This window comes from Pundamilia nyererei, unplaced genomic scaffold (genome assembly GCF_000239375.1).
Source record: "Pundamilia nyererei isolate P.nyererei 1_Seehausen unplaced genomic scaffold, PunNye1.0 scaffold00024, whole genome shotgun sequence".
NCBI classification, from domain to species: Eukaryota; Metazoa; Chordata; class Actinopteri; order Cichliformes; family Cichlidae; genus Pundamilia; species Pundamilia nyererei.
The window spans coordinates 1,207,544-1,224,660 of NW_005187425.1; the positions used below are offsets into that span (position 1 = coordinate 1,207,544).

The 17,117-nt window shown below is 41.8% G+C and overlaps 1 protein-coding gene across 1 annotated transcript in view; it reads left to right on the top strand.

Annotated features, from left to right (window-relative positions):
* sdccag8 (SHH signaling and ciliogenesis regulator sdccag8) overlaps nucleotides 1-17,117 on the top strand; it is a 50,663-nt gene that overhangs the window by 30,220 nt on the left and 3,326 nt on the right. The window contains exons 15-16 of the mRNA XM_013909392.1: nucleotides 2,379-2,487; nucleotides 3,904-4,035. Of these exons, the coding sequence (XP_013764846.1) occupies nucleotides 2,379-2,487; nucleotides 3,904-4,035 (241 nt within the window). The remainder of the gene's footprint in view (nucleotides 1-2,378; nucleotides 2,488-3,903; nucleotides 4,036-17,117) is intronic.

Here is a 17,117-nt window from a genome sequence, read left to right on the forward strand (position 1 = left end):
AAGGAACGATGAAAGCCCCGTGTTGGATTGTTCAGAAAGAGGCCCCCATGAGCGGATGAGGAGGTGGCAGGAAGGGTGGAAAGGAGAAAGAAAGCGCTTTCAAACAACTATCCGCTCTTTTTCTCCACCTTGTTTTACCCTTCTCACTTTATATTTAAATTCTCTCTTCTGTGCATGGCTGCTTTTTTTCCCCCTGTACATTTATTTGTGTCGATTGAACAGTTTTTATTTTAATAGGATTGTTGACTAAAGCATTTTTTGCAGATTCAAAGAGACATATGTATCTATATGTGACTTTAGTTTCATTGTTCTGTGCTGTCCATAAGGTAGACGTTATCCTCTGACGTGAGGCCACTTGGGGTTTTTTATGTGCCCACAGAAGTTGGGAAATGTCTTTTAACTAACTTTTCATAACAACATATGTTTCGTTTATTGTATTTTATTTAGTCAGTCACGGTGTAATTTTTATTCTGCACAGGAACCAAGTAGCACATATAGACACATCATTTAAACATTGATTTTTCTTTCTAAAACATGATGAGATCTCACATGATGACTCCAGTTTACAAGTCACAGTGACCATCCTTCGAATCTTTTTTGTTGATATTATTGGCCCTGACTAGGGCTGTGCGATATGAACAAAATCTCATATCCAGATATAAGAATTCTATCGTCCGATAACGATATAAATCACAAAAATGTAACATTTTCTGTAAATTCTGTGAATCTCGGGCAGCTCAACTTGCGGGAAGTGTTTCCAGCTCTGCGTCATGTACCTGAAGTCGAGTGTTTTAACCGATGCATGAAACTATACATTTTTAGACATAAGTTGTAACGGCCGCCGTTTTCTTTGTGAGTATTTATTACACGGCGTGCTGCGGGGAAAAGCCTGTTCTAACATTTGAGTCTAAGGTTTATTTTTTAGCACCTGGCGGCTCTTTTTTAAATTCTCATCCGTAAATAATCTGCTCTTTCACGTGATTCAGTTTATTTTGAAAAGTCTCAACAGGATCTTGAGCTTTATTGTGAAAGGTTTATGTGAAACATAAACAAGCGGACATGGGATTGTGTTACCGTCGTTGTTGCTAATGACAACGCATAAAACAGGCGCTTGTCCGTCAGTAGTGTGGTTAAATTAAATATAAGAGAAAGAGAGAAAGAAGAAATGAATATAGCCACTACAGTGACCATCAAAAGGATGAAAAAATATTGCTGTAAACAGTTTATTTTGCGACACCACAAAACAAACGATAGCATAAAATGAAACGATAGATGTTTTAATATCGTCATCCGATATATATCGTTATATCGAACAGCCCTGGCCCTGACCCACATTTTTTTTTACTTATTTAATTATAATTTTAATCTTGTTTATGTTTTCCTTTGTACTTTTAATGACATGAGCATGCAAAACTGCTAATTAGAATAAAAGGGGCATCTCAGGGTTTTCCAAAATATGGAGGCCTTTTATAGGGTTCTGTAAATGTCTTTCAATAATTTCTCCAGATTGGGAATCAGATCTCTGTCTGTTAATTATATCAATAATATTGAGGCGGGCATGCAGGTGTACTTGAATTTATTCCACTGAAGGATGGATGCTTTACTCTCCTCATGTTCTCCTCATGCTCAGTTTTATGAGCTGTGGCATTATAGTAAAAAACATACTTGGATGATAGCTTAATGATTACGACATTAAGATATCGTCCTCACCTGTGAAAACTAGTCGCCCAAATCTTTTTTTTGACCTTTAGTATTTTATGTTCTCAGAGGTGAAACTGACAGATACAATCTTCAAATTAAGCCCCTCGCTGTTCCTTGTGTTTAAAACCTGCATACGCATAAAACATTTATTATGCTGTCAATTTTTTTGATTTGGCTCCACGGCTTAAAAATGTAACCATCATGTCCTTGTTACTGAGATTGTCCTTTTTACATATAGCAGCAGTTAATTAAAGGGAGTGTAACCACTGTTAGGTAAACAACAGCTGCTACACTGTCAGAGCAACTTATTCAGTTGTGTTTAAGTATTAGATTGGAAATGGTCTAGTTAGGCTCAGTTTTGTTTTGGTCAGATTGGAGATTTATTTTGAAAGGACCTGAATACACATCTGTATCTCTATAACCTATGTGTAATTTATCATTCAGAAAAAGGTGTCTAATTCTTCTCTGTGTTTAGCTGGCACGTGTTGATATCATCATTAAAGCCAGTCAGCTACAGAATCACTGATGGCATTAAACTATGTTTGCATCCAAAATAAATAACATTTAATTTTTCAAGAGAAGGGTAGGTAGGTGAGGACTTTCACCTGTTCTGGAGGAACGTCACCTGTGGTGGTTAAACCTAAAGTGACTGCCAGCTTTCCCATCATTGATTACAGTTGGAGAGTTGGATGGTCTCCTGAGTTCCCAGAATTCCCTCATTGGGAGGCTGAAGGAGGAGTGCTGCAACCTGGGGACCAAACTGGAAGAGCTGGCTGAAAAAAGCAGGTGAGTGTTTCCTCTGTGTTTGAACATTTATTCGCTCAGTTATGCCTTGATTTTTTTTTTTTAATTTGCCGTTTGCTTCCTAGCTCAGTGGCTTTTTTCTCTCTCCATGAAACAGTTGTTTGCTCTGCCACTCTGTTGTTTATTCCCTCTATCTGCTGGACATCCATGTCATCATTTCACAAAGCATCATCTATCCAGGCTGTTTGAACAGAGCACGTCAACATACTACATACTGCTTTCCAGTCTGACCTGTTTTCTTGTTAACCTGATGCTACAGTAGTCACAGCAGGCCTGCCCAGCTCTCCATCTGGGCTGAATGCGTGTGTGTCTGTGTGTGATTGTCTTCTGGGTGTGTGTGTATGACAGTGACCCTGGGCTCAGTGTCCTGTCAGCTGTTGGAGCTGTGCTGCACATTAGTCACATGACAGCCTCCAATCTGGCCCTGCCAGACCGCACTGGCCTCACCAACCACAGGACACATGCACACAACACACACACCAAAGTACACTGTGTATTTTGTTTGTTTGGAAGGACGTGAGTACCAGGTACACGTATAGAGTTTTTGTAGGTACAGAGTCATGCAGACACACTGGCCTGAAGGATCATTGTGTACATCTTCTGGATGTGTGCGTTATGTAGTTTAGCAGCAGCGTGGTGGTGTGTTTGGTGCCTCGGGCTGTTTGAGTTCCTGGAGTCTAAGCCCAACGTAGCGGTTAAAGTCCTGCTGGACTGCCTCACTCGGGCGAAGTGAGGTTACAGTGAGACAGTTGCAGGAAGATGGAAAAGAAAAATGATCATCTGTTTTTGGTAGTCCTGCTGACTCTGCACCTTTTATCGAGTGTGCTGCTGCAGATTGGCCAATGTAATGTTGTGAAAGTGACACTCACTACGTCTGGACATGCAGCCCGTTACCTCTATTTTTATCCCTGCATTTCCTGCTGTTACCTCTACTGTTGATGTTAGGTAGGCAGAGTGGAAAATGGTGATCTTAAAACAGGCATGTTTGCCAAATTAGCCGAAGAGTAAATGAAGTCACTATTTATTTGTTGTTTTGCCTTTTGAGACTTCTATTTCCTGGATCAACATAGGCATCATGAACCTAGCCTGTTTTTGGACACCAGAGAAAAGTACTCAGGTGTGTGAGCTCTGTTGTGAGGCAACAATGCTAACCACTGAGCTACCTCGCTGCCATTTATTTGATGACACATACGTTCTCGTAAGATGTGCGCACACACTGACAAAGACTCTGCTGCTATCTCTGCTGTTTCATTCTCTGGGACTACGCAGATATACTTTACTAAAAAGTCATATATTAAAGAAAAAAAAAGTGGATGATGAATTCAGTTTGTTGGTTGTATAATGCTTCGTACGTTGGTAGTGTGAATATAGCAGCTGTGTATGTGTGTGTGTATGCAGAAGTGAGCTGGAACAGCTGGCATTGGAGAAACAACACTTGGAGGAAACGGTGAAGAATCTGAGAGCTCGCTGCTCGGATATAGAAGAACAGTGTGTCCAGCACGGTCGCATGCACCAGCGCATGAAGGACAGGTGGGCGCATAACACACATAACTACACAGCTACACATACTGTCCGTGCAGCAGAGGGCAAAACATCTTCTGACATCTTTTTGGGGTTGTTTAATTTGTTCATTGGTCTTGTAAACTCCCCGTCAAGAATTTTATCTGATTGAAAGAGTCCCGTAAACATCAGTGACATTACATAGAAATCACTAGTGTTTAAATCACGAGTGTTTAAATGTTCATTTCTTTACATTTCTGCAGCGATGGCAGCGAGCCTTTTAAAAAAAGAAGCACAGTTTTCTTCACATTCTGTCCCCTCACCAGTGAATCTTCTGCACATCTGATGTTTATTTTTATATAAGAATTGTTTTAATTTTTTGTTGACATAGTGTTTTTTGTGTCAGCGCTTTATTCTCCTGCTGTCTGTACTGAGGCTGCACACACCAAGAGTTTCTGATCAGAAACTTTTCTCTTACATAACAGACAGGAGGAAAGTAAAGTAGTTATAGCGGTATAACTACGCGGTTGCGACTGTTCGCCCCGTTCACACGCAAGTCTCTCACAGCTCAACACAGATAATGGACACATGTTAAAGGGGAAAAAGTCTTAAAACGAGGACGTTAGGTACTCGTTTATCAAATTGCTCGTTTACAGCTGTGCTTCTTCACACCTCTGTGGCTCAGATGAGTTATGAAGTTAACAAGTGGGTAATTCGTGAGAAGTTGTGCGTCTCGGCAGTGACTAAAACCTATAATAAGCAGCGGTAAGTTGATCTCTTGTCAGCGGGAGCTGACACACGATGCTCCCGTGCGCTTGTCACACTCTAATAGACTCTTAATTACACTGCAGTGAACAGTAAAGTGAGATTTGGAGGAATTTAGAAACCATAAATAGTCTTCAAGTCAAAAAAAAACATGGCAGTGTGCATTTTAAGAAAAGAACGAAGCTGATCAGAGTGAGCTGATGAACTGAGGAGTCAGTTAAGAGAAAATAAATCTGATAGTGTAATAGTTGAGTATTTGTATTTTGGGTGAAAATGCATAAAAATTACTCAAACGTCCTAAATATGAAGATTTGTTGGGTTTCTTTACTTATGAAAGCTGCAGCTAAAAGTGCCTCCATCTTTGGCTTATGCTACAGTATCTGTACATGTGTATGCATGATGCGGGGGTCTCTTCCTCCTTAAGTGCGGAGCCCAGTTGGCGTGCGTCTCCACGGGGCGCCTGGCATACAGCTTGGCTCTGCCAATGTGGGAGAGGGTGTGTGGGTGTTGTTGCCCCACTCTGCAGGATCTCTACCCCAGTGCCCCCCACTTTTCCTCTTAACACACACACACTTGCAATCACGCTCACCCTTTTCTCCTGCTCCATCCATGACACTACATATTGTCTACCTCCCACCGGTGTTAACCTGTCGATAGTCACACGCTGCCAAAAAAACAAAGTTTACCAAGTCACAGCTGTCTCCTGGTTCTGTGTGACTCTTTGTGTGGTTTAGAGAAAGAAAAGCTATTTAAGTTGACAAGGAGTGTGAAGTATGAATATTCTGTACGTTTCTGTGCATATGTTGCTGCGGTATTTTGTGTATGTGTGTGTGCGTGTGTGTGTTGGTTGCTATTGCATGTTCTCAGGAGGTTTAGCAGAGCAGGAATGTGGCTGCCAAAAGTGGATTGGCTGGGAAGTTGGCACCTAACTTCTCTCTTCTCCCAACTGAACCACGATAATCACTCTTGGCATTTACTGAGTTTTATTTTCTGCTTTGACACTTAGTTTGTTGATGAATCCTCCTAATATTTAAAAATCTCTCAAGTTCAGTCCTACAAGAGGTCACTTCAGGAGCGACTGTTAAGCCGGCTGACCGCGTTTTTATTTTTCAGCCGGTAGAAGGTGCGTTTGTTTGAGAGTGCGTTTATACGGGTTTGACGAGTAGTTTTGGCATTTAGCTGCCTTTTTTTTTTTTTTTTAAAAAAGGTGCAACATAGAGATGAGGTAGAGAGGTGTGATTAACATTTATGATACACAATGCTGCTACAACTTGTTTTTTTATCTCTATATGTGCTTCTTTTTGAGGTAAACATTATAGAATGTATATCATAAGAGTATAAGAGAATAATATTTGTTGGAGTTTGGGAAGTTTAGCGACAGGCGCGAACTTTGAGATGTGGCTTCCGAGTGTGTGTGCATGCAGTTTTGTTTGTGCGCGTTTAAGCCAGTACGTCATCAGTTCTTTTCTTGTACTTGTTGTCGTGATCTTCGGTGTGCTTGCACGTCTATATGTCGGGTATATGTTCGCTGGTCCCCACAGGCCCCGAGTGTTCGGTGGGCGCCCCGCCGTGCCGCTCGGGGGTTAAGGTGTACGTGTTAACAAGCTGGTGTAAGTGGGTTCAATATCCAGCGCCCCGCCCCTCCCCACAGCCTCTCCATCGGCCTGCAATCTGTGCTGCGAAGAGCGGCAACAGCGCACCACGCACAAAACATTTGGAAAATCAGCTTGATTTATTTTTACATGGGCAAGCTGATTGCCAAACTACACAGGGGTTTTAGCACACAATGTTTTGCTGCACCATTTAATTATTTATTTTACTATTTCTGTGTTGTTGCTTTTTTTTTTCTTCTTTTTCCTTTTTTCTGCTTGGAAATGAAGGAATGGAGCGGAGGGTGGAGAGATGGAGCAGGACAGCAGCGAGTTAGAGAAGATGCATAGATGCAAATGTTGAATTTAAAGCCTCTGCGATTATTATCATTTTTACCAGCCTTTTTTAAAAACATTTTGATTTAGTTTAGTGTTTAATGTAGTTTGGGATTTTAGGTTTAAATAGTTGGTTTTTTTTAGTTTTCAAGAATATTTTATTTAACATTTTTACTAAGGTATTTGATCATTTTCAGATGCTTTTGTGTCCGAAAAATACAAACAACAAATCAGCCTTTATTAACTCATGACAGCCGATCATTTGTCAGTGGGCAGGTGATGTTTGTGAGTTTGTATTATGTGAAAACAACTTAATACAAGCATAAACGGAAGAAAAACGATTTTGCTATAACTGTGACAAAAGTGAACATTTTGCAGTGCAGATGAATTAGTTAATAGAAACGTTAAACTCTCAGTGCAAATCATGCATTTCTTAGTTATTCCAAAATATTTAAAATCAATACATAAATAAAAACGAGCATTTCTTTTAAAGCAAAGATATTATTAAAATCTGAAAACGCTGCATGAGTAGATGTACAGCTGGCCCTGAAACTTTAATCCACTTTAGTCCATTTTAGTTGGAAATTTCTCTTAATAATGCAGCTTTAACAAGAAAAAGGAAAACATATCTGTCGATCTCTCTATATATGAAATAACCTTTTTCTAACAGAGTAATGTTTGTTGGGAAATGTGACTTTAAACTGTAACTTCTCCAGTTTTCTATTCATATTAATTATTTTTTCAGCTGTGGCTCTTCTGCCCTCAGTCTCCTCTTACCTCCCCCTTCTCTTCTTCTTATCTCTTTTCACTTTACTTTCCTTTCCTGCTCCAACTTTTCTCCTCTCCTCTCTTCTCCTCCTCCCCTCTGCTTTCCGTACTAAACACCACGCAACCTTTTCTCACCCCACAGCTGTTGGCAGGCTGTTTTACCAATTATCACTACGCATGCACACACTTAGGTCACGCACATAGACTCTCGCGCACATGTACGACGGACCAGCACAACACCAACGCTTGCTTAACCACGCATCGTGACAGCGGAGTGTGTTTGTCAGGCCTCGGTGCGCGAGTGCTGTAGAGGTGTACGAGCGCAGCTCACTGTGCAGCCCTTTAAGAAGAGTAGCAACATATACGCAGATGTGTCTGTAGATCCACAGGCTTCACTGGGCCATATGGCCTCCACGGAGAAAGATGGTGCTTGCGTCTGGAGAAGAGCAGAAGAGGGAGGGAGGGATGGAGCGGAGGATGGAGGGCCATGTGTGGCATGAGCTGTGCAAGCAGTTGTTGAAGTATGTATGCCTGTGGATGTGTGTGTGAGTGCATGCGTGTGTATGAGCGTGTGCGTTTGCACCAGAGGCTCCAGGAGATTGGTTAATGGAACAAATGGTCGCGGCGGGCCAGGGAAGAAGGAACAGGCTTGCTGCTACCGCGGGCGGACAGCGAGCCTCAGGCGAGGGCTGCTTCATCTGGGCTCATGCCACACACATACACACACCCTCTGTCAAACCCTCGTCTCTCCTCATCCCCCCGCTCCCAAACACACAGTGTGCTGCCATGCCGCCCCAGAAGCAAAAGGACGCTCCTCGCAAAACTTTTCATTTGCAAATGAAGTTGGCAGAGGCTGGGCAGAAGAAAACAGGACAGCTTTCATTTGTCTCATCTGTGTCTTCGCGCGTACACACACACACACACACACAGATATTTGTGTGTGCGTGCATCTGTGTGTGATGAGTTGCCACTATGTGTGTGATCTATGAGGTACAGGGAAACAGGGGGACGATAAAAAGAGTGAGATGTGGAGAAAGTGAGGATAAAGACAAAGAAGGCCCAGTGTGAGGTTCAGTGACGTTAACGCCTCGTATTCATCTTCCACAGAGCGCTAATATTAACATCACCTCCTTACATTTCACATGTGTTTCTTTTTTTTCTTTTTTTTTTTACTGATCACACATAGCTGTTTCTTCACAGATTTTTTTAAAAATGGATTTTTATTTTTCACATAACAGCAGCCCCTTGCCTTTCAGGTTTTTATCATAAAGCACTGATCACAGGTAGGTAGTTGGGTAGTCAGAATGTGGTTTGTTAGCAGCTACTTTCCAAACATTTCAAATATTTAATTTATATTTTAAATATTTACAAAAGCAACCACGAGGAAGTATTAACCGTTTTAAGACACTACCTCCATTTCGTTCCTCACTCATACTTGCGTTCTTACCTCTGGGTGGCGCTGATCAGTCGTCTCCCTCCTCCTTCATCTTCCTCTTCTTCTTTTCTCATCGTTTCTGTCTCCGCATGGCCCAGCTGGCTCCCGTAGCCGGGAGCGACTGCAGGGCGGCCTGCTGAAAGAGCATTGTCAAACGGTGGCTTTACAGCTCTGTCACACACACACGCACACACAGACGCACAGATTTGCAGCTCAGATGTCAGGCTGTAGCCAGAGGCTTGCAAGCTGGAGCGTTAACTGTGCAAAGCGTCACATCTCAAGCCCCAGTCAGTGACTCTAACACTACTTCATAAAACTACAAGTAGAAAACTCGAGCAGAAGCACCTGCCCCTTCTTTAGAAAAAATGTTAAAAGTAACATCAGCAGAAACACTTTAATGCCAGCAAAGCAAAAGCTCAAACACACGGCCTAAAACAGTCAGGAGGCCTCACGGCAGCAAACAACTCTGACGTTAAATAGATGATTTCCCAGCCTGCAGCAGCACCGACACCTCTGTTAATGCAGAAATGAAAGCAGAGACGACTTCTGTGCCCGTTCAGAGCTGTTTACAGCTTCGTCAGATCGTGAATATATTTCTAACATCCCTTCCTAAACTCTTTCCAGATTTTATTTTTAATTATAAATACTGGCCAGGAGCCTTTCATTTTACGCTGGTGAACTGCTGTCTGGGACGCTTTACGGGAATGAAAGAAAAAGCACCTGAAATGATCAAGGAAAATAATTGATATTAAAAATATGAAATTACATCATACGGAAGGTGATGGCACTGGGAGGTCTTAAGACGAAAAAAGACAGATTTGCCAAGTTTGTCTGTTACAGATGTTTTATTGGGTACAGCACAGCTGACGGCCTAATACTAGCCCCACTTTAGAATCTGCAATTAAGATTTTTTGCACAGCACTTTTCAAATTTTATTTTACTGATAATAACTTAATGCTTAAGTAAGCTGGATATTTATGGTTTTTGTTGCAATCAGCGCAAGAAGCAGACATGATGTTTAATTTCTTTTACTCTCAACTTTATGTTCACTTTAATGTAAAGCTAAAAACTGTAAAGTACCACAGCATGCAATGTAAATGTAGCAGTAATATCAAGTAATTGTATTTGAAAATTAAAAAACAAACAAACCAGTAATAATATAAATGCTGTTTTAGTGTTTTTAAATCTCATATAAAGGTTTAAGCATGCATTTTTTCAAACAAAAATGTCAGTAAAACTCATTTTCTTGCACCTGTTAAATAAAGATTTCACAATAAAAGCACGATTAGTTAACATGACTCTGTAGTAACAAACACAAGAGAAGCCAAATTAAAAAAATCTATCAACAAAAAAGAAACATTTTTAAGAAAAGTATTATTTAATGTTGGTGATCACATGCTGAAAAGTATTTTTCACTTCATGCCGTGCTCTCAGAAGAAGCTGGCCTGACAGACTTTAGGTTATTATATTCACGCTGTTATTCAGCGTGCATGAATATAAATGTGTACACAGTGCAGTGCTCAAAGTAAAAGGAATTAAAACTGAACAGCTATAGGATCGCTGCCTCGTGTATGTTGTTCCTTTAATAAGTGCTGAATATTGGTTTTGCAGGACTGCGACAGATGAGTTGCAACTTTCATGTGACTGTTCATGGAACATCTGGCGGGCTAGTAACATCTAAGACACTTTTTTTTTTTCTTCCCCTCCTGATCTTCACACTGTGCTCAGCACTGCAGGGGAACAGCTGTGAGCTGGAAACTAATGGGGGAAAAGAGCAGTTTTAACAGAGGCTGCTTCACAGATGATATTTTTTTTAGTTTGATGATTAGATGCCAATTCACCCGACATTTGTTTAATCGCCATTTCTGTCTTCACAATTTGACAGAAATGCGGTGCACCAAAGCCGCTCCAGTTAGAATGTACATATTTAAAGATTACTGGAACTTAGAGGATTTTGCAAATGATTTGATTGTTAGGATTTCTTCAATTCTAAATTACAGAAAAATATCAACTATATCCTGCTTTAGAAATTGCCCATAAACAATATACTTCTTTAATATCCAGTATATGTAATTTCTTTATCTGTTTATTCAGGGGATAGTGATCTTCTGTGTCGTGGATCTGGAAATGAAGACTGACTTAGCGTGTCTTTCAAGCGTGACGCTCACATGTGAAATCCGCTGTGCCTTTACAGAATAAAGTCTCTGGAAATTGCCAGGTGGCCGTAAACAAAAAGCAAAGAAAATCAAAAGACAGTGAGGGAATGCACGTCGGGCTCATCCCGATCAAAACCCCGCAGCGTCAGCGATGGCGTTCCCATGTCAAATGCACATGTTAGCGAGAGCAACAACTGGCATGACAGGTTGGTGGAAGAGGACGAGGGGCATGGCCTTCAGGCACACGCACATATTCTCGAGTGCGGTTTTGTGCCAGCCAAGATTTAGCTGGAGCGCTGGGGTGTGAGGGTGGTGATGGTGGGCAAGCCTGGGGTTGGGCGAAATATGGTTTTGTGTTGTGCGTGTGTGTTTGTGTGTGTGTGGCAGCTGCAGCCTTCATGCCCCTGGCAGTGTTGTTGTAACCAGGCAAACCAAGGCCGTCTGCCTGCGTTCTTCACCCCCCTAGGCTCCCTGCCTGCTGCACACAGACACACACACACACACGTAGGTTCAGAGATCTTTCATTGTCTTTAGATTTAATTTTTTGCAACATTGAGTCCAATTCTTTAGTTTTTTGTGATGTTTGAGCATGTGTTTTTTATCTCTCTGGTTTGCAGATTTTTGAAATGTACTCTTTAATTACAGCCCACGTTCGCCATCGCTGACAGATTTTCCTTTTTTTTTACTCTTATTAAAAAAAAAAAAAAAAAAAGTAAAATACCTGATCTCACAACCCAGTTTATGCAGGATAGCGTCAGTTTACTCTGTGGTTTGTTTTCGAGTAATTTTGATAATCTATGCACTGTGCGATAAATATTTTCTTAAAGTGGCACGCTCCACTGGCTGATTTGTTTAGTGATAGGAACACACACACATTCATAAGGGGCTGCTGAGTGACAGACCTGAACGCCGCTTCCAGATCTTCTGTATCTATTACAGTGTCTCTGTTTTTCTAACGTGACGTTAGCACTTTCCCTTTGGACCATGCCTTTAGGACATATGCTCCCACCTGTAAATAAATATGCAAACACAGACAAACACGTACACACACAACAGAGTTTAGACACTAGCTGTGGGCTACGACTGATGTATACCAGAGAGAGGTAGCTGTGTCTGTGTTTGTGTGTTGTAATTAATCTCCTTACTAGCAGCAGTCAATAGAGAGTGCTGTGGTTCGAGGTGCAGATTGTGAGCAGAGTTTGATTATTGGGCTGTCAGGGGAAATTACTGCAAACTGCCTCCCAGCAAAACTTGCTTCTGTCATGTCTGCTGGAGAGCAGAATACACACTTAGTACCAGGACTGCTCTGGAAGCTGTTTTCAGGTATTTTAGGGGAATTATTTCAGTGTAGATGTGTGCGTTGTGTGTGTGTGTCAGTGAAGCGCTGGATCCAGCAGGTGGTGTCCTTTTACCAGGTCAGCAGGGAAGCTTCTCCTTCTCTAACCCCGGTCACTGAGCTGCCAGCCCGGCCATCAGCAGGCAGCAGGGGATGGTGACGGCTGGAGCTTGGAGCCTCGGTTTCTCTTCGCCCCCACCACCGCTCAGTCCGACACCTCACCTGACACCACAAACTGTCAGCCCTCGTTTTTCACCGGCTGCAGATCCCCTTCACCCAAACATCCGTTTATCTGTCCTCCCATCAGTCGGTCAGTGAATCCAAGCTTCCTTCTAACCAAACCCATTCCAAGCAGTGTGCAGAACTGAGCCAGCAAGCCAGCAGTGTGTGTGTGTGTGTGTGTGTTTGGGGGGGTGTTCAGTGTAGGGCAGTGCCTGAGCATTAAGCCGTTTTAAGCCCTAATTAATGAGTGTGCCAGTCGATAGAGACCAGTTATTGGATTTGCTGCTTTAGCTGCTGGAAGGAGCGCTACCTTAATCACACACACACGCATATACACACATCCCCCCTAGGAGGCGGGGTTTCAAGGTGAGGTGAAGTGGATTAGAGAAAGTGTGTTGTGCAAGGTCAGAGGTTGGCGTCTCTGAGGGCAGACAAACTGCGTCTGTGGTTGTTTATGTCTGTGCTGGGGTCAAATCCTTCACTTACTGCATTACATAAACCTTCAGCTTACAACCTATAGCTGGTTTAAACATCTCGAGCCACGACCTGGCCGACTGATTTACTGGCTGCCTGCTTAGCTCACTTACCGTCACGTCAGGGGGTTGTGTAGAAGCCTGCTGGCATTTTACATTTTGTACAGCTGTTGCCATGTTGTTCAGAATAATTGTGTTTTGGATATATTAACTCCAGAGTGACCCAGTTATGCTTTAGGAATGGGTGATCAGTGTGTTGACAAAAAACAGCTACAAAGTTACTTTTGTGGAAGTGTAAATTGTAATGTAACCATTTAAAGCCTGTTTTAAACTGAAAGTAATGAAAATGCAGCACGTAAAAGCTCATTTTGAATTCATGGGTAGCAACGCAATAAAAACATATATATGTTGACCGCTGTGTTGCATCACCTCTTCTTTCAGAAACACTGCATGTGTGTGGGAGTTGAGACGATTAGTTCCTGTAGTTAAAAGTTCAGCCGGGGTCAGTTCAGGACTACAGGGAGGTCATTTTCTTTTCACCTGGACTCTTTTACTGCAAAGCCGCTCTGCTGTAATACGTGTGGTTATCTTGCTAAAATAAGAAAGTTTTCCTGAACAAGATGTCAATATTCCAGAACTTTGTCTGTATTAATGGCGACTTCAAAAATGTGCTAATTGAGTGTGCCATCTGCTCTAATGCCTCACATTCAATCACCGATGCTGGTTTTTGATCTCTGTGCTGATATGTTGGATGATCCCTCTCGTCGAGATGGTTTTGTGAGGAAAATCCCAGCAGATTAGCTGTTTCTGAAATACAGACCAACAACCACGCCACGGTCAAAGTCACCTAAATCAACTTTATTCGCCATTCTGATGCTCGGGTTAAACTTCAGCAGTTGTCTTGACCACATCTACATGCCTAAATGCAATTAGTTGCTGCCATGTGATTGGCTGATGAGATACTTGCGTCAACAGGTAGGACTATTAAAGTGGCTGGTGAGTGTTTGCTAATTTAGACTAGTTTTTAGAAGCGTCCCTGAGTCGATGCAGGGATTTCCACTGCACGGCTGTCAAATGCAGCGCTATCTGGAGGCCTGATTTTTGGCCTCCTCCCTACTCCGTCCCATTCTGCTCCAGAATCTCTGACTCTTTTAGTAGTACACCCCCAGTTTTTTAAAATTGTTTTAGATAAACCTTACACCTTAAACATGGTGACTCCCCTCTCCAGCCGGACTTTTTACATTCTTTTTATAAGATAGAGTCTCCAAGTGCATGTGTTTTGTAGGCCAGCCTTGCTACTAAACCTGTTTTCAATTAACCTAATTACTTTAAAGATATTCCAACAGGTGTTTTTCCCACTTTTTTTCCCAATTAAATAACATTTCCAGTCTTTTTCCAACACGTCACAGGGATCAAACTCAAAGAGAGCACACATTCTTTAAAAAAGAAAGACATTTTCTCAGTTTAAACATTTAGTATGTTGTCATTTCACAATGTTTATTTAAAGAGAGGATTTAAATGATTCAGACTCACATTTGAAAGAATATCCACATTTTGAAGAGGGATAGTTTTCAGATACAGATTTTAAAGAGTAGTGGTTTGTGCGTGGAAAAAAGAAAATTGATTAAGTTAAACTTCTGAATGCAAACAACAGAACTCTCTGTAGGACTAGAAATATTTTATTTTGGGTAATAAAGTTTAAGTTAAAGTTGGTATAAAATGAGATTTTTAAGATATGTCAGGTTTTGTTTTGTTTACCGTTGTAGGATGTCCTCTGTGAACAAGTTGTGGATCATTTCATAGAAATATCCTCCCAGCTTTAATCAATGAATGAATACATTTTCACTCCAGTGTCACATTTTTCTCCACTAGCAGACAAAGTGTAAAACCCCTGTTGGATTATAGAGTGGATTTCAAAGCGGGCCAAGTCATCGCCACAAAATCTCCCGTAAATTCTCTTTGATTTTCGGAGTGGTGCATCTACATGTATCGATATCAGAGGGCATGAATGGATAAGGACTGGCATTTTCCCAGCGTGACTCAGATTAGTTTAGTGGTGTGGAGCTAAAGGCCTTCAGTCGACACATTCCCAACACTTCCCTCATCAAACATTTACAGCTTCAGAACAACAGGCTCTGTTTCTGACCTTTAGGTGCTCCGCTGTGTGTGTGTATGTGTGTGTGTGTGTGTGTGTGTGTGGCCGACATCCCCACACTGGTTGTGTTTGTACCTTGTGTCTTCGCTCACCGCAGTGGGGCTGCTTCTGTGTGTGTGTTTGTTGTGTTGTTGGGTGACGTGGCGATGTCCTGCTGTGGTGCTGTGTGAAGGCGTAGGAGGTAGAGCAGAGTGGGAGGAGGGAGTGAGGGGGTGGTTGGTCAGGACAGCTTGGCAGCCGGCTGGAGGAACACCAGGCAGGGAGGGGAGTCATCGCCCTCAGCCTCCAGGACTGGACAGAGCCTCCAGGTCTGGGATAAACCACTCAGCAGGCCCTGAGACAGGATGGAGGAGAAGGAGGAGGCTCAAAGAGGGAAGGTAGGGATGATGAAGAAGGACAGGCAAAAAAAAAGGATTAAACCCTGCAGAGCAGAGTGAGGACCATGTGGGTGGGGAGAGCAGTGTGAAGTGTTGGGATGTTCGCCTCCCCCGTCTGTCTCACACAGCCAGCACTACCACTGCCAACATGACCAGCAGGGCAGGGGCATCTGTCTCCCTCCCAGCTACCCCCTCTCTGTCTCTCTCTGCCCCGAGCCACTACCCTCTTCATCCTCCTCTTCTTCGCTCTTCCTTGTCTGTATCCCCCCACATCATTGCTTTCTAATGAACTTGTTGAAACAGCGACAGTTTTAGCTTATAATTCATATCAGAGTAATTAAAATTCCTCACAGGGTGCTTATGAGCTCTGAGAAGCTCTGCAGAGACCGATGTTGGTTTTTTAAATTCAAAAAGTGTAGCAGATACTTTCTTAACTTTATTAACCATTTTATCTTAACTCCTGTCTCCCTCTAAGTAAGTAGTAAATAAAGTTTTAATACCACAAGTCTTAAGTAATCTATGTGATGTTTTCAAGAGGAAGATGAGAAATCCCTCATCCAAAAATAAGGATGGAGGACACTGTCAGAGCAATCTGGAACACTCAGCAGTGCTTTAAGCTGATCGTCTCCATGCCACATACACTGAAGCAGTAAACTGTGGTAAAGAAGCTCCAAACAAGTGTACAGTTTTTGGAATTTGGACATTTTTGTATTTAAAATCTCTTTTATACTGGTCTTTAATAATATTTTAAGAATTTGAGATACTGGATTTATGATTATTCTTATTAGCTGCATATCAATATGTGAGCAGTATATAACTTCTAATGCTCCTTGAGGTGGTGCTAGTCTGTGGTTTGTAATCTAAAGGTCGGGTTCCTACACAGGAGAGAAAAGAAAACAATAAATAAATCCTCCCACAAAAGTGTTTTATTCATTGAGAACTGGTTTAATCTTTAATATTTCATCATATTATAGAGGATTAACTAGTGGCTATTTTTATTTAATAGACGTATCAGACTAAATGATACATTTCCTTTTGAAATCTAGCAGAAGTAAATTTAAAGAAAATGAAAATACATAAGTAAAGCATGAGTAATCTGAAGTTGTGGTACTCGAGTAATTGTACTTAATACTTTGAAGCATTGTTTTATGTGTGCAAAAGTCTCTAAATTATCCTAAAGTTCCTCATATAGAAGACAGAAATATGTATAATTTTATAGATGGCTGGTTAAATATGTAAATGTGCATTCCAGTGCTGTGACATCGCTCTCATTATCTGTGTGTGTGTGTGTGTGTGTGTGTGTGTGTGTGTGTGTCTGTGTGTGTGTGTGTAAATGAATGAGTTCACCACTGCATTTGAGGGGAGCATGGATGGATGAATGAGTGAAATAATGGGCTGCTGGTGGGAAATATCTCAACACACATTCATCCACCACCCCCAAACACACATTCGACACACACAATTTCTCACACATCCTTGAACTCCAGCTGGAACACACAC